Consider the following 22,467-nt stretch of genomic DNA (forward strand, 5'->3'; position numbering starts at 1 on the left):
GGGGGGGGGTGAGAGAGAGTCATGTTAGTGGTAGTGGTGGTAGTAGTTGACTAGGAATGTAGCTGAGTGATTTCTGGGTACTACTACTATCTGATTGATACGCGATCGATGCGATGCCGACAAGAGTCGGTGTACATGGCCTATGCCTCCTCTCCAGGCAGCACACCTTGCGTTGAAGGGTGTTATTCGCTCGGACGCGGCAGACAGGCTGTCAGTGCAAAGCATGTTCATACGAGAGTTTTGTGCAAAGAATAGTAACACAAAAAAGCAAACATGAAGTCAAATTCAACCGTTTTTCCGGCCCAACTTCACCTCTTCTTCCAAATCTATATATAGTACGGAACAATTTCATAGCCCTAATTGGAATCCTCAGGTTTACATATCACCATGACATTCTCTTATTGTTCAGTTCTACTTCCAACCACCACCACCACTACTACTACAACTGTACTAGTTATTCCATCCCGCCCTTACTTCAACGTCAACGCCTTGCAAAAGGAAAGAGAAAAAGCAATTCTAGGCTTTTCGCCTTGAGTCAACAAAATTCTTCACATCATTCTCCCACTGTTAATCCCCGATTTCGTGTAACAATCGTTCCGCCCTCTCTGCCGTCCTCAACGATAGCCCCCATTCAAAACACTACCATCCCGTTTCCACTCAATCTCTGAGTCTAGAACTCTTCCCTATTGATGAGCCCTCAAAAACTACCCCAATTCTCAAAAACCACCTCCTCCCCAACTCCTCGGACCCATCCACAACCCCCAAGAGGCACCAAGCCCGCAGTCGGAAAACCCGGCTGCCTGAGGGGCGGTATTCAGCGAAGAGAATTGGGAGTTAGTTAAGTCATACCACGAATTATACCCTCTATAACCCATGAAAGCGCCCGTCACCAGCTCTCACAGCAAAAACAGCAATACCTGCAATATACATTATACCTCCTCTTAAGCAAGAAGTAGTAACGTAAATCCCAAAGGCACATGATTGATTCACTAGCTAGGCAAAGGGTATTCACCCAAACCGGCCCATACACACCCCAATCGTCAACCCAACCCGACTAAACCCACCCTAACTATGAGTTATTTTATTTCTTCTGCTCCTAGAACTAGCAATACCACATTTGTGCTTGATCTTCGGAACTTAATTGGGGCTCAACTCCCACAGAAGAGGGAGGGAGGGGGGAAATGACGTAGCTTCGCTATCCACCATGCCTGCAAGGTCAGGGATGTGAACTGTGTCAGACAGACACAATGAAGTGCCTGCCGGAAGTATACTTTTCCATTCATTGTACGTAGTACTTGTTTTTCCTGGGTTGTGGTAGCAGTACCTGCGTTGTTGGCAACGTGTATACGCGAGGGAGATGGGAAAGGAAAGGTACCTTGAGGACGATAGCGGATACATAGATCCCAACTAATCGACTAACCAAGTACTTATACATGTACTATAGTAACTCGGTAACTTAGCTAGTTTGAGATACATGTGCACCCCGCAGGCCTTAGGCCACCCAGCCGCCAGTAAGTGGCTGCTTAGTAGTACTAATAGTTAGTGACTACTGCGAGTTCGGATACTCGGAGCCAATGATCTGAATCAGTGGGGAGGGTTAAGCAAACTGTCATTTTTCGGACTAGCTGGGGGCGGGGGGGTTGTTAGGTGTGTGTGGGACGGGGTGTGAGGACCAGGTGGATGGATGGATGGATGGTGGAGTAGTATACGCGGCTTGATTGATATGGTGGGGGAAAAGGCTAAGCAGCCACTAACTCGATACTAGTACTAGAACTAGTCCAGCCGTTGGAGATGAGGGTTGACTAGGGGCCCCTGCTCCGGGCCTTGCAAGAGTGCGGATTGGTGAGGTCGGTGTTAGTCGGAGATACTAACGATGATTGGGATGGTTTAACTCAAGTATTTCATCCAACTATCCCTACTGGGGATAGAATGTGTCTGTGTACTGGATATAAGCGACAAGTCAGCAGGCAGGTGATGGTATCATCTGCGTCGGGTTGGGGCCATTGAGGATTTGAGACATAAATCGTATAAGTAATAAATGATGATGATAATAAGGCCCCCTTGATAATCTACATGTCTATTCTATATGCTATGTATGTACATGCGCCCAGCCGAATTATCCGTCTATGCTAGTTTACCCCAAATTCCAGTTGTATGTCATCGAGTCATCAATATGTTTCGCATTTCATCGTGCAGTCCACACGCCCCGTGGCATCCGGCATCGCGTCCGTGCCTCTTGCGGCATCGTCTCCCAAAGCACTTGCCGCACTTCCTGGCCCACCTGGTCGATTGCATCCATCGCCCAAAGTACATCCAGGTGCTCGTACTCCTCGATCACCTTGGCGTGCACCAGCCGGACGTGCGGCTCTCGCCCATTTTCGAGACGGCGCAGTAACCGGCGCCCGTCCACGAGACCATCCGAGCCTGCGATCCACAGCGCAACAGGAGGCATCTGGGGGCCATACCACGCGGTGTCGCTACGGAGGACCTCGCCATGGCCCCGCGCCACCCGCTGATCCTCCGCCGCCTCGGCCTGCGTGACCTCGCTCGTCGTGAGGATGCACTTCTGGTGGGCAAAGCACTCGCCCCCCAGCCACCACCGCATCGTCTCCGCGCTCACGTACACGGGTGCAAACTGAAACATCCGATCGCGGAGGCCGCGGTCCCAGCGCGCATCGCTCCACCCAAACAGGAAGGAAAACACGTAGTATCCCAGCGTGCCATAGATGCGCGGATGTAGCCGGCGGTGTACCGTCATCATGAAAGGAATGAACGCATGAATGCCAAAGAAGGCCCGGAAGACGAGAGGGGGAATAATCCGCATGAAGCGAAAGTAGACTCGTTCCACCAAGGGGCCTGCGTACACGGCCGGCGCGAGGGCGCAGAAGACTGAAATCCGCTCTCCCAACTCCGGTCGCTGATCCTTGGCCAGTGCGATAAATGTCTCTGCGGTGCCCTGCGAGTGGCCAACGAGTCCGAGCTTCTCAAAGCCTGTCTCGAAGAGTACCCGGGAAACCAGTGCCGGTAGGTCCAGCACCCCCATCTGCTGGATATTCCAAGCCCACATCCGTGGATCCGACTGAAACAACGTCGTGTGTTCCGGAACCATGCCGCACCGATTGTTTCCGAGCCAGACATCGTAGCCTGACTTGCACAAAAAGAACGCAAGGCTGTCGTCATCGTTGGCACAGAATGCCCCGGCGCTTTGCAGCAGCCCGTGCATCAGGAGCACAGGGTATTTGCCCGGAGCTTGGCGAGAGGCCTCGGGGTTGGTCTGGCCAGTGAAGACGTGTGGGCCTCGCGGGCGCCGGGCCTTAGGAGGCAAGGGGGTGTGTTCCTGCGGGTTGTAGACATGCCACAAGGTGAGGATGAACCCATCCTCGGTTTGCACCTTGAAAGTCTCCACATCTAGCCCTACCCGTCTAGCGTAGTATGCTACATCGCATACAACCGGATCCCTACCCCCTTCCAAGGGCGGACATTCATCCAGTGCCTCCTCATCCACCTCCTTCTCTCGTCGGTAACTCCACCTCCGCGAAGCCTTGTTTCGCTCTACCTGCCGTGACCGCTCCTCCTCGTGAAATAATCTCGTAGTGTGGGGAGACCGTCCGCCTATCTTCCGACGAATCTGCAAGACAGATGCACTAGCGGTCTGAATAATAGCGCCTAGGATGACTGTTCCGAGAAAGACGAGGGATAAAACGAAGGATACGCAGCGGATGATCAGATGCTGGACTGAGGTAATCAGGGAAGGCGGTCCGTAAGACGGTAGCGGTGGGAACAATGGGTGTGTAACATTATTTGCAATCGAGCTGCCGAGTTGATTCTTCCATGAAATTGGTCCTTCCTCTCCAAGTAGTCGTTCAGTGACCGCCGAGGCATTTTCCGAATCCTGATCACAAGCGGGGCCCAAATCCTGCAACTCATACCCTGTCTGTAAGGGTGTTTTCAGCCCTGCGTCGGGCGCTGTATGCTGCTCAATGGAACCGACTTCAACGGTGGTATCGAAGTAAGGGGCCTTGTCAGAAACGCGCGATTCAGCGCCCCGGGCAACACTGGTGGACAGCCCCTCGTCGGGGTCGGCTTCAGAGATGAACATGGGGGATCAGGGTACAGTCGCTGATCCAAAAGCAGGGAAGGAAAAGGGCCGCATTTTCAGTTAACGAGGAAGGGGGGAGAAAGAGGGAGTCGGGAGGGAGTAATAGGGGATGAAGATCGAGGCGAAGCAGAGACGATCTGGAATCGCAGCCTTCCCCAATGATGAAAGATTGGCCCCAGATTTCAGGCCAGCATCACGTGTGGTGGGCCCGTGCACGTCACCCGGTGGGGGGTGGCGCCCAATCAGCGACGGGGGATCGTTGCCTGAGGCGTCACAGGGGGGTCATTCTCTCAGGCTCTCAGGCACCAAAGGGTCACAGGTGACGTGCAAATGACATGCAGGAAGAAGAGATAAGAAGAGATTGGTGATTCAATCATAGTCATATATATCATATCGTGCGCTAAATACAACACATCATAGGCTAACTATATAAACAGAAAGAAAGAAACCCCATATCCAGCCATATCCAAATAAATAAATAAAGTCATATCCTAAGCCATATAAGAATCCATATTAAGCCGTCTCAATATGCTGAGACTCGCGCTTCTGGGGGAGTTCACCCTCCACTTCGTACACACTGGGCCCGGCCTTGTCGGTATCTGCACCGGCGAAGTGTGCCGAAGGGATGAATCCCGGAGAGCGCCAGGCTGCCGACACCTTCGAGTAGAGCTCGTCCACCTGCTCCAGACTGAGGCCCTTGGTCTCGTAGATGCAGGTGTACACAAAAACTCCCGCAACGAAGCAGAAGCCACCCCAGATAAAGAAGACTTTGGACTGCAGGTTCGCGTTGCCCGGACCGGAATCCACCATGTAGGGGGTGGCATAGGCGATGGCCCAGTTCAGCAGCCAGTTCGTGGCCGTCGTGATGGAGAGACACTTGGCACGAGCCTTGAGTGGGTACAATTCACCTGTCACAACCCACGCGACGGGGCCCCAGGAGCTGGCGAAGAAGAAGATGTAGATGCAGACAAAGGCGATCAGGACCTTATTGGCCACGTCCGAGGAAGCCACCATGCCCACAATAGCCACGATCAGCTGGCACACGCACATGCCAACCGCACCGAACAGCAGCAAGGGCCGGCGACCCCATTTCTCAACCATGTACAGGCCCGGGAACGTGGAGACCACGTTGACAATGTTAGTGATGAGTGTGATGGTAAAGCTGTTCTGAATGCCCGAGCGCTGGAAAAAGGTAGTTCCGTAGTAAACTGAAAGCGATTAGTCTGAGAACCTTGACGAATCAGAAGAAGCACACTTACAGATGAAATTGACTCCAGCGAGTTGTTGCAGCGCCTGCACAGCACATCCAGTGGCCAACCGCTTACCCAGGGAGCCAGTCAGAATGTCGCGGAAGCTTGCCTTGCCCACGCTCATCTCGTATTCGTGCGAGGCGCGGATCTCCATCAATTCATCCACGACGGCCTGGTCGTCAACATCCATGCGACGAAGACGGGCAAGCGCCTTGGCCGCGGCCTCGTGTCTATCCTTCTTGATCAGGAAGCGTGGCGTTTCGGGAAGCACACTCATTCCGACAACGAGGATGATGGCCCATGCGAACTGGACGGCAACCGGAATGCGGTAGCTACCAGTATCCATGCGGTCCTTGGTGGCATTGTTGACGACAGAAGCAAGCAGCAGACCAATGGTGATGGCCAGCTGATAGGCGCCGACAATGGTACCACGAATCCACTTCGGGGCCGTCTCAGACTGGTAAAGAGGGACTGTATTCCAGTTAGCTCGTGTCTAAGTAACATAGGGGCTTGTTGACTCACTAGTTGCAGAGAGTAAACCAACACCAAAGCCAGCGAAGAACCGCCCAGCGACGAACAGCGGGATCGAGGTGGCTGCGGTTTGGAGGACTACACCGAAGCAGAAGACAAATGATTCGATGATCATGGCAATGCGGCGACCAAAGTAATCCGCAACGGGAGCAGAGGCCAGGGCACCAAAGAAAGTACCGGCAGACAGCAATGACACAATCATGGAAGACTGAGATGAGGTTACATCGGGGTAGTCATCAGAGGGGTTGATGTATCCGGTAGAGAACATCTTCCGCCAGAACTTCATGGCCAGGATGCCACTGATAGTTCCGGTGTCATATCTATTCACATCCAGGTCAGACACACATCCCACGTAGCATGACTGAGTATAGGAATACATACCCGAAGAGGATACCTCCAAAGGAGACAAACAGACCGATCATGATGGCGGGGGCCGCTGAGCCCACCGCATCATCTGGTCTCTTCAACAAGAAACCCATAGTATGATCGGGATACCAAAGGCAGAGCAATCGACTGAAAGTAAGGGATGTGGGGTCAGGCAAAGATTAGGTGAGCGAGGTAGTAGTGAGCAGTAGTGAGCAATGTGTAAGAGTCAATTGAGCCGGGGAAGGTAAGATGATGAGAGATCCATTACCCCAGACCCGGGCCATGGAGGCCTTTATGTAGTATTTGGAGCGGGACGCGGGGATGGCAGCACGCAGGCAGATTCGTCCCCAGATCCGGCAGACCGACAACCAGACCGGCCGGAATCAGTCAGTCTCTGCGCGCCACTGACCACGGAATCGGGCTAGGTGAGAGAACGGGGCCCCAGACTCCGCAGTCTCATTGCGAGTGTGTGTGCCGAGTCTGGAGAAGAACGTTGGGCCGAGGCGCCATGAGTGGGGGATAAACACGAGGGAACCACTCAATGGCCGAGTCCGAGACAAGCCAAGCCAACATGAAGCTGTAGACTCAAGAGACTGGCTGAGAGAGTGAGAGCATGGGGGTGCCGAAGATTGACTATGACGGCGCGGACAAAAGTCAAATTGAGGCATTTGGCCGAGATCATCCCGATCATCCACGGGTCCCCAGACCGGTCTCAGCCACGATCATGGTCGGTCAGTAGAGAATCGGGATATCGCACGCGAGCCATTGCAGCCGGTGTAATTGGAAGCGGGTGGTTTGGATCTAGAGAGATCTAGAAAGAGGCGCGGAGATGAGGCCAGACGCGGCTGGTGCAGACAGAAGATGTGGAAAAGAGGCCGGGAACGGCCAGCCAGACTCGCGTGGCCGGCGGGCCAGATCTCCCACTTGTTTTGCCCGACTCTATTTCCGGCTGGGGATCTAAATCACCTAGCGCACAATAGGAAATATACACGGTTCCTTGACACACGGGTTTTGATGAGCAGACCCTGAGGGCTGCCCGTCCCTGTGTTGTCCTGGTGAGTCCGGGGTTCCTGGGGACCCGAACCGAAAATACCAGTCGAGCTCCGGCCATTCAACGGGCTCAGCCACGCTTTGCCCATCGGTGGCAACCATGGATTGCTTTCTTCCCAGTCAACAATTGAATTCAGGTTCACACTATCTTCTCACCGGAGCCGCTTTAGGCTTGGGCAGTCAACAGAATAGAGTCTGGGCGTTTGCTTTCCATCCCAATTGCATGGGTTGTGAAGGCAATTTGGTTTGAGCAGGCCGCCACCAGGATGCTTAATTTAGTGTGTTAATGCTCGTGTGATTGGCCCTGTAGGGATGAATCCCCGAGATATGCCCGCACCTGGTCCAGTAACCAGTAAGAGAATTGCGCAAGCGAGAAATGGGTCGATTGCTGAGGGTGCGACGCTGAGGGTCTGGTTTTCAAAGTCTATCCGGGTTAGAGTTGGTCACCTGGCCTGGCTGGGAAGGGATCGACCGTAGATGCTGTCTATCATCCATGGACATCATCCTTTGGTATGGCTTGCAGATAGCCTGCCCACGATGTTCTCTTTTGTACAATGAATTGGATAAGAAAAATACATCATGATGCAAAAAAATGTGTCAAGAGAAGAAATAGTGTATGTAGCAAAAAAAAAAAATAAGGGTCAAAAAAGAAATGAATTTCTCCGATACGGGGAATCGAACCCCGAGCTGCCGCGGTCAAGTCTTTCGGTTTGAAAGGCGGCGATGTTAGCCGTTACACCATATCGGATGTGATGGAAAATATTACCTCACTATTGGCTATACAAGCCAGCAAAGAGATGCCGTGCGGAAACAGTATCTCGATGTCGGTGAGTACAAGATCACGCTCTACTCGCCTTTGCTAATCCTTAACATGCATTGAAAAGTCTTGTAAATGTGCATTTCTCTCAGTTGGACTGATCCTTACTCAGTCGAGTACCAGTACTACTACAGACGATACTAGGTAGTATAGCGAGTGACTCTTTTGAAGAATATATATATATATATACTACCACTAGTATTTCCATCATAGTGCGCCTAACATGAAATATAGTAGTAGCAATTGGACTTTTCTACAGACGAGTCACCTCTATTGCTGACAGGGCCTGTTAAGAACCAAAACCAGCCACCCCAGTACCATTATACATATACTTAGTACCTATGATATAGTTGTTTTTTGCTCCCCACCACCAGAAGACGCCATTCAACCATGCACGCCTGCCCAAAGTTACAATATGGAAGGGCCAGAGATCTATGTACAGACAATATTTACCCACGCAGCGAAACCGAAAAAAACACTATCGCCTACCATCGCCAGATGAGGAAGAAATACCAACATAACGCAATTCTGGCAACTCCCATGACCGATGCAAGGAATTCCTCCTTCACCAGGGCCATTTGGGAAGCGCTAGCCCCCGGCCGTCGTGGCCCGCCACGCGATGGCTTCCACTTGGCGCTGCCCACTTTGTCCTCATCTGAGCCCGCGTAAGCAGCATGTATGGGAGGTGCGTTTACCGCACGGCTGGCCAGCCCGCGAGGCGACGGGAACGTGGAACTAGACGTACCAGAAGAAGGGGTCTTGTAGCGGGCCGCGCGCTGCGGAGGCGGGGAGCGATGTTCTGACAAGGGCAGAATGGGCTCGTCGGGACTCGTTCCGGATGGGCGATATTTTACAATGATCGCAGCGCGCACGAGGAGGACGCACAGGGTGACACCAAGGATTACCCCGTAATAGATGAAGATGGATAATTGGTCCGGGAGCAGACACAGGTGGTTCTGGACCGTGCGACCGGCATTAGCGGTCCCATCGGGCTCACCAGTGGCCAGATCAAGAGGATTCCACAAGCTGGTGAGTACGAAGCCCGGTTTCCGGATTCCCATGGCCCATGAGAGGCTCTTCACTGTAATCTCCTTAGGAGACCCGCTGAACTCGTGATGGGAGATCTCGCAGTAATCGTGGTCATCCCCGGAATACATCTGGACCAAATTAGGCCCGACCTTTGAGACGATATCCCGAGAGATGGCCGGGGTCAAAACATTTTGATATTGATAGCCCCGACCCATCGAAATAGCGTTCCGGTCATCCTCCTCCAAACCCTCGCCACTGGGCGGGTAGTGTTCGCGATAGGGCCCACACGGCGTGGCCGGTCGGCGATACAAAGGTACGTGAGAAAGAAGGATCGTGGGAAATCCCGCAACCTCCGGTTTGAGCTGCGGGTCGACGGACGGTTCCAAGATATCAACAGCCCGATGCTGAAACTGACGGCCCTCAGTCTTATTGGTGAGCATGCGCAATGCCTCAACTTCCGCCCTGCCCCGATGTATGTTCATGCGATCGAGGAAATCCTGGGTATCTCTCCAAATGTGTTCGTTTGGCTGGTCTCCATCGCCCGAGCCTGTGCCCGAGCTGCCTGTCTCCGGATCCGGCTGGTCCATGGCGCTCAGCGACACGGTGTCAACAGAGATAAATGTATGGTTCCCAATGACATCAACGCGATTGCTTTTACCAAAGAAGCTCTGAAACCGATCGCGCACCGGGATCTGGACACCCGAACCAAAACCCAGATCGTGATTTCCAGGCAAGCTAGTGATCAACCTCCGCCCAAGCGGGTGACGTATGTGATCATCACCGTCTTTCCATGTATCCACAAATATTTTCACGAACCGATGGAACTCTTTCTTCCAAAATCGGTCCTTATATTTCTTGTAGCGTTTCTCCGGGCTAGAACTGGATGCCGTAGCCCATTCCCTGCCCCCGTCGAAAAGGTCACCCAGAAACAACACGGAATCTGGGCCTAGTTCTTTCTGAATGGACGAGAAGGATCTCCGAAGGTATTGATCGGTGAATTTGACGGTCAACGTTGAAAGAGGCCATGGCCGGCCGGGATAGGTATGAGGATCGACTAATTGTGGGTCGGCTATGAAGGCGACATGATGTGGAATTGCGTCTTGGGGCTGTATCGAGCAAACGTGGCGAGTTAGCGGAGGAAAGAAAGGGACAGATTCCAACGTCGACCACCTACCCATCTCTCCCAATTACCCCAGTTGCATGCTTTCACGCTGTCCTGAAAGACAGTCCGTTCGCCCCACCATAATGTACAGATCCATAAAGCAACCAAAGCGTTCGTGACGGTGAAGACGTATCTAGCGACTCGCTTGAATAGCGACAATATCCCATGTCTAGTACTTGTCGCCTCACGTATATCCGAAGCCCACCGTTTCGGCCATGGCGGCGGTGATTGATCCCGCTCCGACGAACCCGAGGACCACGCGGGAGAACCTGGTCGAGCAGGACGATAAGAGTCGGCAATGGCGTTGTGCGTGTACGAATAGCTCATCTTCGTTGTTTCAGCCTATGGATGGTCGAGCGCAGCTCTGCTGCATTGCGGTACCGAGGCTGACACGAGAGGTGGGCAGCTAGCAGTTGACCGAACCGGAGATCATGCTTTGGGGAGCATCAACAATTGCAATAGAACACAATAAACGAGCGACAGGTCAGCTAGAAATTAGATATAAGAATGAGGAAATGAGAGTCAGTGCATGACGATGTGGGAATGGATGGTCCAAGGGGGATCGCCGCCGATTGACGGATGGAGACACATCACGTGTGTTGCGGCTGGGCGCGACTCTTTTGAGACATTTGTCCCCGATTTGGCCCCGGGCCTCAATATTCAGGGTCTGAGAAACACTTGGCAGCCAAAGCTCCGCTACTACACTCCACTCAGGTCCATAATTCAGGGGAAATACTACTTGAAAGCGAAGACGACAGTTTCAGATCACATGCAATGTCATTGCTAAGAATACAAGAGAAGAATAAGAAAAAGTGTAAAGAATGCAATTACGCTTGTCAGTGACAAGTCTCATCACATGCCGCCATCTAGGAAGTCCACCCAACATGCACCAAGTTGACCTGAGATGCAATATCAACCACGGCCAGTCCAAACACATAGGTTCCAGTCATACAAATAATGGGGTATGTTGAATAGAAGGGAAAATTAATATGGTGAGGTTGTAAGGAAGGTGTAAGAACAAAGAATCATAGGATAGGGAGAATTTTTATCGGACTACCTCACGGTGATTGCTTGGGGCAACACTGGCCACCCCGGGCACACTCCTCGCCACATTCTAGGAGGCACGCTTGCGAGTCACCGTCAGGTACACTGGGTGTTCGACTGGGGAGAGTCCCCGAGGCGGAGGCTCCGTTGCTACCGCCACGGTAGTCCGAGGGGGCCATGATCGTATCCTCAGCGTCACTATCGGGCGCAAACTCAGGCTGGATCGTCGAAGAATGGATTCCATAAGCGTGCAAGCACTTCCTTACTTGCCTGGCCAGACGCATATAGCGCTCTGAGCCTTCACCCTTGATCTCCGTGTCCACCTGGATGTGAATAGAGGCGACTAACTTGGTGTCGCTCAGCTGCCAGACGTGCAGGTGGTGGGAGCCGATGACGCCCGGAAGTCCTTCAATGTCCTCCTTGATATGGTCGATGCTGAGGCCGTGGGGCGCTGCCTGCAAGAGAATACGCGACGCGGCCTTGCACAGGGGAATGGCGGAAAGCAGAATAATCACAGTGATAACAAGCGAAATCCCAGGATCCACGTAAAATCGCCAAGAATAATCGGTCAGCCAGATGATGAGCGCAGAAGCGATGACACCGATGTTGCCCAGTGCATCGCCCATCACATGAAGGAAGACGCCCCGCATGTTGAGGTCATGACCGTGGCCATGACCATGCTTTTCGTCTTTGGGCTTTGGTTGAGCATGATTGTGGAATTTGTGGAGATCATCATCGGCTGCAGCAGTCCGGGATCGAGCAAGTGACTCCGTCTCGTCGGTATATTTACCAGTGCGACCGCCGTGACCGAGGAGGGCTGAGCGCTCAGATGGCTGGCTGTCGGCGCCCTCTTGAAGATCGCTGTCCGAGCCGGACTGTTCATCATCATAACGGTTCTTACTGGCGGCGATAATCTCCTGTCTCATACTAGCGGGGTGAATCTGGATGTCTTCCACGTCAACATATCCACTGTAGCGACTGTCGACTGTCCGGCGGCGACGCGAATAGGGAGAGTGTGGCTCGGCACCACCAGTCTGCTTAGTACACTTGTGTCAGCTACATATATCTGGTAGAGATGGGTCCACTAACGTTGTTCTGGCCATCTGTGTGCACGTGGTCATGATCGTGATCATGGCCCGCAGCATGTACATGGTCATCAGCGCCTTCTTCCAGATCTCCATGGCCATGACTGTGGCCGTGCCCGTGAGAGTGGTCATGGAATAGAACAAGGCCGATTATGTTCGACAGCAATCCCAGGCATCCAACGATGCAGACGAACTTCGGGTTCTTCACTTCCTGAGGCTCAACTAGTCTTTGTATAGCTTCCAGGAAAATCGATAGACACAGAGCGACCAGGAAGACACCATTCACTAGAGCACCAAGAGTTTCTGCGCGTTGCCACTAAAGAACGAAACTGTCAGGATGAGAGGTGGACCTGTAGGATCGAGACGAGCTTACCCCGTAGGTGTACATCTTTGAGTTGGTTTCGCGGTTGGCGACCTTGACAGCCCAGAGGCCCACACATAGTGACAGTACATCATTCAGCTGTGCCATAAGTTGTCAGAATCATGCTATCCCTAAGGTATTCCAGGTAAGACGAGGATATAAGGCGTACCATGTGAAACGAATCGGCAACGAGGGCAAGGGAGTGAACGGAATAACCTGCGCGAAGAATTATCGTTAAGAGACGCCTGTGAGCATATAACGGTATAGACACGAACCAGCAATCAATTCCAACAAGAAGAAAGCCGTATCAATCGCCAACAGGATCAAGATCCTGTTTGTCTTGGAGAGACCCATGATGGTTGAGGCCTTGCGCTCAGTGGCGCGAAAATGAAGGAGAAAAGGGACGGATGACGGCAGACTTCCAATCTAATCGTGGTTGTAGTCGTTCATATACCAAAGTCCGCCGAACAGTACACCAAGGACGACCTAGGAGGGAACGCGACTAAGCGGGAGAAGAGGAGGAGGAGAGAAGAGGATAGGAAAGAAGACCAGGCGATAAATAAGTCATGGAGGAAATGAGGGAGAAAGAAAGAGTGACGCGGATTTCCTTGGAGCGACAAAGTGGAGAGAAATGGCAGAGTCCGGCGGAAGGCCGACCGGAACCAAAGTGGCGTTAGTTGCTTAGTTGCTGCTCCGGCCTCAGGCGCCCATCCGGCCTCGGCGGGGTTTAGTGGCCAGCCTTATCACTATTCCGTCTCCACTACTCCCTGCCTCCTGCCTACTATTCTCATCTCTTGTCCATCTATCTTCATTATGATTCTCTACTCAACAGAGACGTTTTCATCATCGTTGAATGCATTACCTCGATACATAATACATGCAAATTGCAAAAGATACCCTGCTGGCAAATTCTAAACCTGTCTGTCTGCCACATGCACTACCCGAAACTGGTTCTTGCAGCTGCCGACATCATCGAGGTACAAAGGTACGTGGTACCCACTCCACAGTGTTTTCTCCACCCTCTCCTGAACTGCTGCTATACATAATCGGTACGCCGCTACGATCTCCCGTGACTCGTTGAAGTGATCGTCCTGATTTGTTAGGATATAAATTCTGTTTTTTTTTTTTTACTGTCTCGTATCAACTTGCTGCGCCAGTTCATTCTCTGATGACCTATACACAAAACGGCAAACACAGCAGCGTCTTTGTTGTGTGTGCAACATCATGACTCGGAAGAAAGAAAATTTCGGCACTAAGCCCAAAGACTAATGCGGCGGCTAGTACGCCATGGGCGACCGTCAGTGCGCTAGCCATGCAACTATATTCTATTTTGGCGAGCAGCCGACCGGCTAGACAAGGATTCATTTTGCGAAATGAAGTGGGTTTTAGGGTCTGTTTGAGATGCCTACAGAGTGCCCATTGGGTATCCTGACCACTCATGAAGACCTGGGACAAATCTGGTAACTGGACGGCCTTTGGAAGGGCTGACTGTGATATGCACCTTGACGAATCAGCATGACGAGGGTCCAGGTAAGCCAAAAGTAACGTTTCGGATAACGGAGCAGATCTAAATCGCTCAATATCCCGGAGATTATGGCTTGCGCACTATACATGACTGGATCCACTGTCGCCAATTTCACCAAAGAAGCTCCTTGGCTCTGAATTTTGTTTCACACAGACTGGATTTCGAACTATCTCAACCGATGACACCGGAATCACTCCCGACATTTCCGACTTATAGTGATGGGTACTATTTTAGCTCCTCCATTTGGTATGTATCTAGCGGTATTTTGGTCAAGATCTGGCGCACCTGCCATGTCATGCGCATTTGACAGTGAACCGAAACCCGTATAGCGGAGCATAACAATCCTGCAGGGTTTTAAGCGAGAGTCCCTACTTACCACAACGTATTAATACTTTCAACCTGATTAGCTATGGCTGTTGGCTTAACAATGCCTGACTATGGCAACATGGCCCATAGCTCCCAAACATACTTTGCGATTGCATGGAGCAATCGTTGTACTCCAGCCGGTCTAGTACTCCGTTACAATAGTATGCCACCGAGACTTCAGAAGAGCGTAAAATTTACATGTAGAACCCATGGGAAAGTGCTATATACAACATGTACACAACCAGTTACCACAAATGGGCTTCTAACATCACATCTCTACGCCGTATACGCCGGCGGCGGCGACATCTCCCTCTCCCCCTCTTCGTCCGAACTCTCCTCCTCCAACCAATACTTCACATCCTTGCTACCCAACTTCTTCTCATCAACAGGAAACTGCATCTTCTGCACACCAACAATCAGCCAAACCCTCCAAATCAGAATACATCAACAAGAATAGGAAAAGAGAAGAAAACTTACCCCCTCACCCCCCTTCTTCAACACCACCACCTCCTCCCCCTCCCTAACCCTCCCCACCAACACCCCATCCTTCCAAACCCCATTCCTAACCACCATCCCCTCCAGATCCGTCCTCACCAGCACACAATACAACACATCACAGTCCACCAATTTGCACCGCTGCACCCGACACTCATCGGCAATCATGCACTTCGACACATTACTTCGCCAGAGAGAACTCCCGCACAATAAACTAGTATCTTTCACCTTGCTGCGCTTCACAGAGGCGCGATCGCGGAGAATCACGTTGGAAAGGGTGCTTCGGTGCGAATAGGTGTAGACGTCGAAGGAGGCATGCGTGGCTTCGGTGCGGGAGACAATGGCGTTAGTGAGGGTGGTGTGGGTTAGCTTGGAGCGGTAAGTGGATGAGTGCTTGACGATGCAGGATGTTAGGGCGGAGCGAAGGAGGCTGGTGGGGGTTTTGGCACCGCCGGAGCAGGTGATGGTTACGTCGCGGAGGTCGCTGCGGGTGATGGTGTCGGAGGGGGTGAGCTCGTTGAAAGTGCTGTTGATGAAGGTGGAGCGGGTGATGGTGGGGAGGGTGGATGTTGATATTGAGGTCATTGTTGTGGATTGGATAGGTTAGGTTGGTGTTAATTCATACAAAGTAACTAGTAGAAGGAGAGGAGGAAGATAAGGTTAGATTGATAAAGTAAGGGAGCGAATATGTTGCTGCCTATTGGGACTCTGATAGCATATAAGATGCTTAGCTATTGTCTATATGATGATGGATGCCTGGAAAGGGTTACATGGATCCTGTTTACTTAGTTTAGGCCGCGAAATTCGTACTCTGACTAAGAACTTCCAAGTTAGCACCCAGATACGCAGGGGCCGTGAGCTGGAGATCACATGTTCCGCCGGGTTTACTTGATGGCTCATATAGCATGTAATCATGTTCATAGTATCGAGGGGTTAATCGTGGTAATATTGGTAAGCAAAAGAATTATGCTATGACGGATATCAATGCCATGCTCGAGTCTTCAAACGGAGATCGCAAGGTTGGTTTCATAACTATGAAGAGGTGAAGCCCGAAATAAAGCAGTCCTTTGTGCCAAGTTTGATCTTGTAGATGGTGTATATGCATAGGTGAGTGAGACATGCCTGTCGGGCCAGGCGGGCCTATTGTTTTCCATTCATTTTTGCCTGTGGCGCAAATGCTAGCACAGAGGGCTGGGGCTTGTTTCGTTGTGGCGGATTCCTGGCACGTCAGTGTCAGTTAGGAGTGTGCGATTCTCGAGCACAGGCGGTTCTGATGCTCTTTGGCAGAGTAGCCACGAAGGAGGATGTCTTCGCAAATCATAGAGAATGGATGGCGGGAATCTCATATTTTGATAGCTTTAATCAAGCGTGCGTGGGCGGAAAGAATGTCCGTGTTGAGGTAGACGTCTCAAAGGTCTGTACGCGTCTTTAGAATGAGGCAGAGCATAGCGCGGAACCCTCAGCTGTGCCACCGCAACAAGTTGAGAGGGTGGCGGATCAGAAAAATAATATGCCGCGGAGTCTATTGGGTGGCATAGCGGTTGTTGAGAAACCAAGAATGAAAGCAATGATACACCTGCAGAAGGATGTAAGGTTGTCCGCTTCTGAAGTCAAATCTAGATTTTGGAAGATGCTGGAACCGTAGGGGACGAGGCAAGATGTCTGAAGAATCCTTGGCCGCTTGCTCAGGAAATTGGCTTGGCTTGGCTATGTAGTCGGTGTAATCCGCCCTTGTAGCAGGTGCTGTTATCCAGTTCCGTGCATTTGCTGTCTTCAATCTCTACGGATAGACCGGACGCTGGCTGTCATCGACCCAACTCTACCAGAACAAGGTGGATGATCACCCTCCACGCGAGTAATGTCGTACAAGAGGGACAGATAGCGACTTTTTTTGTAGAGAAAGCAGTCCAGACCCATTTTTCCAAAGCAAGGGTACGGTGAGCACGATCAGTTGAACAGACCCCTTGCTTCACCTTGTAGAGATGCGACAGTTCTTAAGAACCGATGCCAATTTCACAAGGTTAAAAGCTCGGACTATTAAACTGTCAATATAGGGCTCGATAAAGTTTGTTAGGCTTTGAAAGCCCTATATTATATAATGAAAATGACAGCGGATTTGGATCGAAAAGGTACCATCGTGAGCATCGAGAGCATCCAAGATGGCGAAATCGGCATTCTCGATTTGGACAGCGGTGTCACCCCTGAAATCAACGGGGATGGAATGCCGCGCCAGTTCAATTGGCTTTCAACTCTTGGGATATCTTTCTCAATCACAAACTCCTGGGCAGGGTACTTGGTAAGCGTCTATACCAGAGCGCCAGTGACATCTTCTGAAGCATACAATATGCAGAGCAACTTTGGCCAGATACTGGCTTATGGCGGACCTCGATTAGTCATATTTGGATCTATCTGCGCTTTTGTCGTTCAGATTATTGTAATTCTCGGGCTCAGTGAGCTGGCATCGGCCTTTCCGGTACGCTCTCTGCAACTTCATCCTTGAGCTTTGTCTTGATCGCACGGCTCACAGGACTAGTCAAGCGGAGGTCAGTATTATTTCTGCTACATGCTCAGTCCGGCGAAGTCGAAGAGATTCTCAGCGTTTGTGGTCGGATGTATGTCTGTCTTAGCATGGTGGATAGTGACGTGGGTTGCACCGCCCCAGATCTGTCGATCGACAAGGCCCTGATGATCGTTGCAGATCTTCCGGTGTCCAGATGGTTACGGCCTCCCTTGCGGGTATAGTCAAATTTTGGCACACAGAATATACGGCCGCCCAGTGGCATATATACCTGGTATATATTGCTATATCTCTGCTCACGTGTGAGAATCATTGTCCAAAATGGCAACTCAGAGTAGCTAATCCACTAGTGACACCGATATTCTTGGCTCCGAGTAAAGTCAACTGGACGGTTCAGACAGCCCTCTACCTATCCCTTACGGGCATGGCCCTCATTATCGTTATCTCACTGGGTATGTGCCAGGAAAAACAACCAGCGTCATTCCTGCTTCAATCAGGATATGGGAGATCTGGCTGGAATGAAGGTACTGCGTGGATGCTGGGCATAATGAATACCATGTATTCTATGACAGGAATTGATGCTGGTATGTCTGTATCCGTAAGCTTTATGACTTGTCACTTACTGGCCGACCGATGATGCCCAGCTATCCACATTAGCGAAGAGCTTCCTCAACCAGGGAAACGCGTCCCTCAGGCCATGACCATGAGTGTGATTCTGAGTCTCGCTACATGTCTTCCATTGTCGGTTGCACTGATGTTCTGCATGTCTGATATGGAAGCGGTTATCAATTCGGAACTCCCAAGCATGGAAGTGATGTATCAGGCGTATGTATTACCGAGGCGACCTTCATGTCAGACTAATTCTAACTGCTATAATCAGCACGAAGAGCAAAGGCGTTACTACCTTCCTGTCAATGTGGCTCTTGGTTGTCTATGCTGGTAGGTCCGGGGACACGTTTGCACGCAGAATTTAAGCTGACTGCCAAGCTATAGCCTCAATCCCGTCTCAATGGGTGACGTGCGGCAGAGTAGCATGGGCTTTAGCTCGCGATGTAAGCGTCTGTATGACATGCCGATGGCTCCAGCCTGACCAGACCAGATCAATTCCCCGTCGGCAAGATACTTCGCTAAAGTAGACGATAAGCTAAAGTTTCCTGTTCGCACCACAGTTGCTAGCTTCGGCTTTGTCGCTATCTATAGTCTGTTATACTTGGTTTCCTCGGGCGCTTTCAACACAATCACCAATAGTGCGATTCTCTTCCTCCACATAACTTACGTGGTGCCTCAGGGCATACTTTTGATAAAAGGCAGAGCGGGCGCACTACCACTTCGGTACTTGAAGCTTGGCTGCCTCGGCTATCTCTGCAATGCCTTTGTCATTTTGTGGATTGTTATACTTGGAGTGTTTGTCTGCCTGCCTCTTGGGTTACCGGTAGAAGCCGAGTCGATGAATTATACGGCTCCCGTGCTAATTGGTCTATTTGGCCTTGTGATCCTGTTGTGGTACGGACTAGGAAGGGTAGCATTCCAGGGACCCCAGATTGACAGGGACATGATGCAGGAGGTAAATTCTGGTCTCAAGTGAATGGACTTGGCCGAGCTGTTGGCTCGCAACGGACGCGGCAGTCGGTCAGTCATTGCTTCCAGACTTGAAGACTTGTGAAACCTCAACGAGGCGAGACTGCAGTGAGAACCTTGCTCAATTTGGCTGCGCCACTTGACACGTGGATGAAAAGGACAGACTCCGCGAATGAAATTCGATTCTCCATAGATTGTGAGCGGAATACCGGGTATTGCTCCGAGTCTGTACAACAGTGCTAAGAGACTCCGACTGACAAAGTGTCTCCTGAGTACAGACCCTGTCATTCTAAGACATTGAGCGGGTGAAATGTAACTCTGGCATTCACTTTAGGGAGGTGGCATTGGTGTTGCCTGCGTCAGAGTGGCATCAACCGCTCGGCTGCTATAAAGATCAGTCGGGAAGCTTCAGCCCCCTTCCCCTCCTATTTATTCTTCTGTGCAACCGCATTTCATCCAGCATCTCAATCCTTTCTCCTTTCCCCTGCAGGATATAATTGCTTCATTGGAAATTTTGCTACGTCTCACAATCTTCCCGTCAACAAGTAAGCCGCATCCTTCTGATGACTCTCCAAATCCTCCCATGTGCTCACGCCTTTCTAGCTAAGCATCGTTCCCAGTCATGGATGCCCACCTTGATCTCACCCTCCCTTCGACCTGCCCAGAACTTCAGCAAGGCAGCGATGCCAACTGGGATGATGCTTCCTTTGCTCTCTATTCCATGATCGAATTGTCTTCCGAAGAGCTGGATACGCTGGTCACCGCTATGAACCGGGACTGGAAGCGGGAGATGACCGACGAAGCGACGCCTCTTGTTCGCACCCCTACCATGTACGACTTCAGTGGGAAAAGCCTCCGAGACGTCGTCCAGGCTCACGTTGAACTGGACAAGGAATTTACTCCGCGTGATGATGGCGGTGCCGAAGGCGACATTCATTGGTACCCCACAGCTTTTGTTGTTGTCACCACTCGCGAGTGGGAAGAGAAAGGACTCTTGTTGGTGTACGTGGATGTCGAGGAGAAAGAATGCCCCATGGACAAATTCTTCTTTCACATCGACAACGCTAATATCCTGTTGTCAAGCTTGAAACTCGGTGATGAGAGCCCCTCTTCCAGCAAGTTCAACTGGGAACTGGGGCAAGGAGTGATAGCTAGCATGGATGAATAGCTTAAATGTTGTGCTACAAACTTACTCTCTTTTTTCCATCTATATTCGGCTCGTACAATAATGAAGCGTGTGATGTAATATGGTTTGCTATTGGCTTAACTTACTATCCTCCATATCATTATCAACCTCACACGACCGCTCCATGAACCCACCTTTTCAGGCCCTTGTGAGACCGAGAGGCTATGCTCACTGTAAGAGCCCCATTTCGGACCATTTCCCCTCTTTTCATCTCATGTCTTCATCTATACTCTCGAGATTGTCACGGCAGCTACACAAACCCTTGTTTAGATCTCGGCGCAGTTGAATGTTCAGCAGATCATTTTAAATTAACATTGTGCCACAGGCCTCTTGGACCGACTACAATGTCTCAGTCAGAATGGCCACTGTACAACCAAAGCCCTCGGTCCTTGAAGCTTATCATACACACAGTACAACTACCATAACCACCCTTCCGATCATTGGCAGTATAAAGCCTCCAATATGAAGCCTACCAACCCTCCAATCTTTATACACAAGCCATTGAGCATCATCCCCGGGCACCATGAAGCAACTCTTCCTCTTCCTTGGCTTTCTAGCCTTCTTTACCCTCTCCTCGGCAGTAAGTGTAGCCTTCAACTGCGACAACTCCCATGTCGGCGGTAGACCATCCTCTCGTTTCTATTCACTGCCTTCCAGTACATCATATACTAACTCCGACTAACTAGACGTATGCCAAAACATGTGCTTCGGTACCCCGTAAACCCCCCTCTTACCCCCAACATACCTTCACCAACATCAATCCCCCCTAACCACACCAGGCACCAAATGCAAACGCCTCGGCACAACCCTAACCTGGGACAAACCCAGCCGACAAGTCTCCGATCGCCGCAGTCGCGAAGCCGGCTGTGGTAGTTCCAACCGCTGCAGCAAATCCCCCTACGGCAGAGGTTACCAATGCGACGAGTACCCGTTTCGATCTGTGCGGGAGTCCGACAGAGGCGGGCAAGTAAATCGCTGCGTTCTAGCGCGATACAATAATGGCACGTTCGGACTCATCCTATCTCACCCGCCAATGGTCCCTTAAGTATCTAGTTATCCTAAGCTAACGAGTAAATGGTATCGGCACGCAGCCCAAGGCCAAGTCCTCCGCAACTTCTACAACTCGCGCGGACAGTTCCAAGGGAAAGGATGTAATGGGACCGCACCGTGTCGGTTTAGTGTTTCTTTTACGAATGCCAGTCGGTTGCAGTATTGTAAGAGTAGGCCGAATTGCACGAATGATGGGAATGAGTATACGAAGAGGGGGCCTGCGAGGAGGGATGTTAAGGCTGAGGGTGGAAGTGAGTTTTTTAGGTTGGAGAGTGGAATGGTGGTGTTTGCGCCGGGTGGGTTGGAATTTGGGGAGGTGGTTTATCGGACTGGGGTTGGGAATTGGACGGTGTTTGAGGATGGGGGTGGGGAAGGTAGGGATGAGGATGGGGACGCGTTGGAGGATGATGATACTATTCGGGTGGAGAAGGATAGGGTTGTTGGGGTAGTTGCTGGGTGGGAGGGATGAGGAGGTAGTTACTTACTATGGGTTGGTTGATTGACCAGTGGAAGTAGTATATTGATGTCTGAGTGGAGGTTATATATTTGTGGAAGGAAAGGTAAACAAACTTCGATGGTACTGAGTCTGGTCGGCAAGAAAGATTGCGACATATTCAAGAGCACTATCTTTCGTCTTGATATGGCTTATGAGGAGAAACTAAGAATCATGTTAACTGCAAGTAATTCTATATAATATTGGTGTCGAAAAAAAAAGGAATAAAAAGGTGTAATTATCATGACAAAAGTTGGGGTAAGGATAGACTTGGAATATATTTTGAAATAGTGGGCCCGTTCTTCAACAAATGGGGCTGTGGTTTAGTGGTATAATATTCCCTTAGCATGGGAGAGGTCCGGGGTTCGATTCCCCGCAGCTCCAATTTTTGTGTTTTTCATTTTTTCCTTCCGCCAGAACATATGAGACTACTGATTGCAGATGAATGGAGAGCTTTGTATT

The 22,467-nt window shown here is 51.0% G+C and overlaps 7 protein-coding genes and 2 non-coding genes across 9 annotated transcripts; 3 read left to right on the forward strand and 6 right to left on the reverse strand.

Moving 5' to 3' along the window:
- Window positions 1-2,042: 2,042 nt before the first annotated feature.
- On the reverse strand, window positions 2,043-4,231 carry BO88DRAFT_406118 (putative ab-hydrolase associated lipase). Its single transcript, XM_025707073.1, has one exon. It carries the CDS (start codon window positions 4,097-4,099, stop codon window positions 2,186-2,188), a length of 1,914 nt encoding a protein of 637 aa, XP_025561005.1. The 5' UTR covers window positions 4,100-4,231; the 3' UTR covers window positions 2,043-2,185.
- Window positions 4,232-4,612: 381 nt separating this feature from the next.
- Window positions 4,613-6,359, reverse strand: BO88DRAFT_416715 (sugar porter family MFS transporter; the record flags this gene model as incomplete). Its single annotated transcript, XM_025708268.1, has 4 exons — window positions 4,613-5,307; window positions 5,359-5,820; window positions 5,872-6,200; window positions 6,262-6,359. The coding sequence occupies 4 exons, from the start codon at window positions 6,357-6,359 to the stop codon at window positions 4,613-4,615; spliced, it is 1,584 nt and encodes a 527-aa protein (XP_025561006.1).
- Window positions 6,360-7,956: 1,597 nt separating this feature from the next.
- On the reverse strand, window positions 7,957-8,044 carry BO88DRAFT_t195. Its single transcript has one exon. It is a non-coding gene; the product is annotated as a tRNA-Glu (tRNA).
- Window positions 8,045-8,409: 365 nt separating this feature from the next.
- BO88DRAFT_391546 (putative manganese ion homeostasis (Fr)) lies at window positions 8,410-10,836 on the reverse strand. The gene is made up of 2 exons (XM_025705010.1): window positions 10,317-10,836; window positions 8,410-10,248 (listed from the first exon to the last, which is right to left on the reverse strand). Exons 1-2 carry the CDS (start codon window positions 10,629-10,631, stop codon window positions 8,599-8,601), a joined length of 1,965 nt encoding a protein of 654 aa, XP_025561007.1. The 5' UTR covers window positions 10,632-10,836; the 3' UTR covers window positions 8,410-8,598.
- Window positions 10,837-11,031: 195 nt separating this feature from the next.
- On the reverse strand, window positions 11,032-13,419 carry BO88DRAFT_391549 (cation diffusion facilitator family transporter). Its single transcript, XM_025705011.1, has 5 exons — window positions 13,070-13,419; window positions 12,964-13,010; window positions 12,807-12,893; window positions 12,438-12,749; window positions 11,032-12,382 (listed from the first exon to the last, which is right to left on the reverse strand). The coding sequence occupies exons 1-5, from the start codon at window positions 13,146-13,148 to the stop codon at window positions 11,363-11,365; spliced, it is 1,545 nt and encodes a 514-aa protein (XP_025561008.1). The 5' UTR covers window positions 13,149-13,419; the 3' UTR covers window positions 11,032-11,362.
- A 1,365-nt stretch (window positions 13,420-14,784) lies between these two features.
- Window positions 14,785-15,889, reverse strand: BO88DRAFT_489195 (uncharacterized protein). Its single transcript, XM_025712679.1, has 2 exons — window positions 15,163-15,889; window positions 14,785-15,087 (listed from the first exon to the last, which is right to left on the reverse strand). The coding sequence occupies exons 1-2, from the start codon at window positions 15,763-15,765 to the stop codon at window positions 14,962-14,964; spliced, it is 729 nt and encodes a 242-aa protein (XP_025561009.1). The 5' UTR covers window positions 15,766-15,889; the 3' UTR covers window positions 14,785-14,961.
- A 1,395-nt stretch (window positions 15,890-17,284) lies between these two features.
- BO88DRAFT_444948 (amino acid permease) lies at window positions 17,285-20,444 on the forward strand (the record flags this gene model as incomplete). The annotated part of the gene is made up of 9 exons (XM_025710158.1): window positions 17,285-17,476; window positions 17,531-17,653; window positions 17,752-17,916; window positions 18,096-18,282; window positions 18,343-18,523; window positions 18,579-18,637; window positions 18,692-18,750; window positions 18,798-19,272; window positions 19,885-20,444. 9 exons carry the CDS (start codon window positions 17,285-17,287, stop codon window positions 20,442-20,444), a joined length of 2,001 nt encoding a protein of 666 aa, XP_025561010.1.
- A 541-nt stretch (window positions 20,445-20,985) lies between these two features.
- On the forward strand, window positions 20,986-21,507 carry BO88DRAFT_455243 (uncharacterized protein; the record flags this gene model as incomplete). The annotated part of the gene is made up of 3 exons (XM_025710857.1): window positions 20,986-21,042; window positions 21,149-21,179; window positions 21,242-21,507. The coding sequence occupies 3 exons, from the start codon at window positions 20,986-20,988 to the stop codon at window positions 21,505-21,507; spliced, it is 354 nt and encodes a 117-aa protein (XP_025561011.1).
- Window positions 21,508-22,317: 810 nt separating this feature from the next.
- BO88DRAFT_t189 lies at window positions 22,318-22,389 on the forward strand. Its single transcript has one exon. It is a non-coding gene; the product is annotated as a tRNA-Ala (tRNA).
- The last annotated feature ends 78 nt before the right edge of the window (window positions 22,390-22,467 follow it).

This window comes from Aspergillus vadensis, assembly GCF_003184925.1.
Source record: "Aspergillus vadensis CBS 113365 unplaced genomic scaffold BO88scaffold_17, whole genome shotgun sequence".
Taxonomy (NCBI): Eukaryota; Fungi; Ascomycota; class Eurotiomycetes; order Eurotiales; family Aspergillaceae; genus Aspergillus; species Aspergillus vadensis.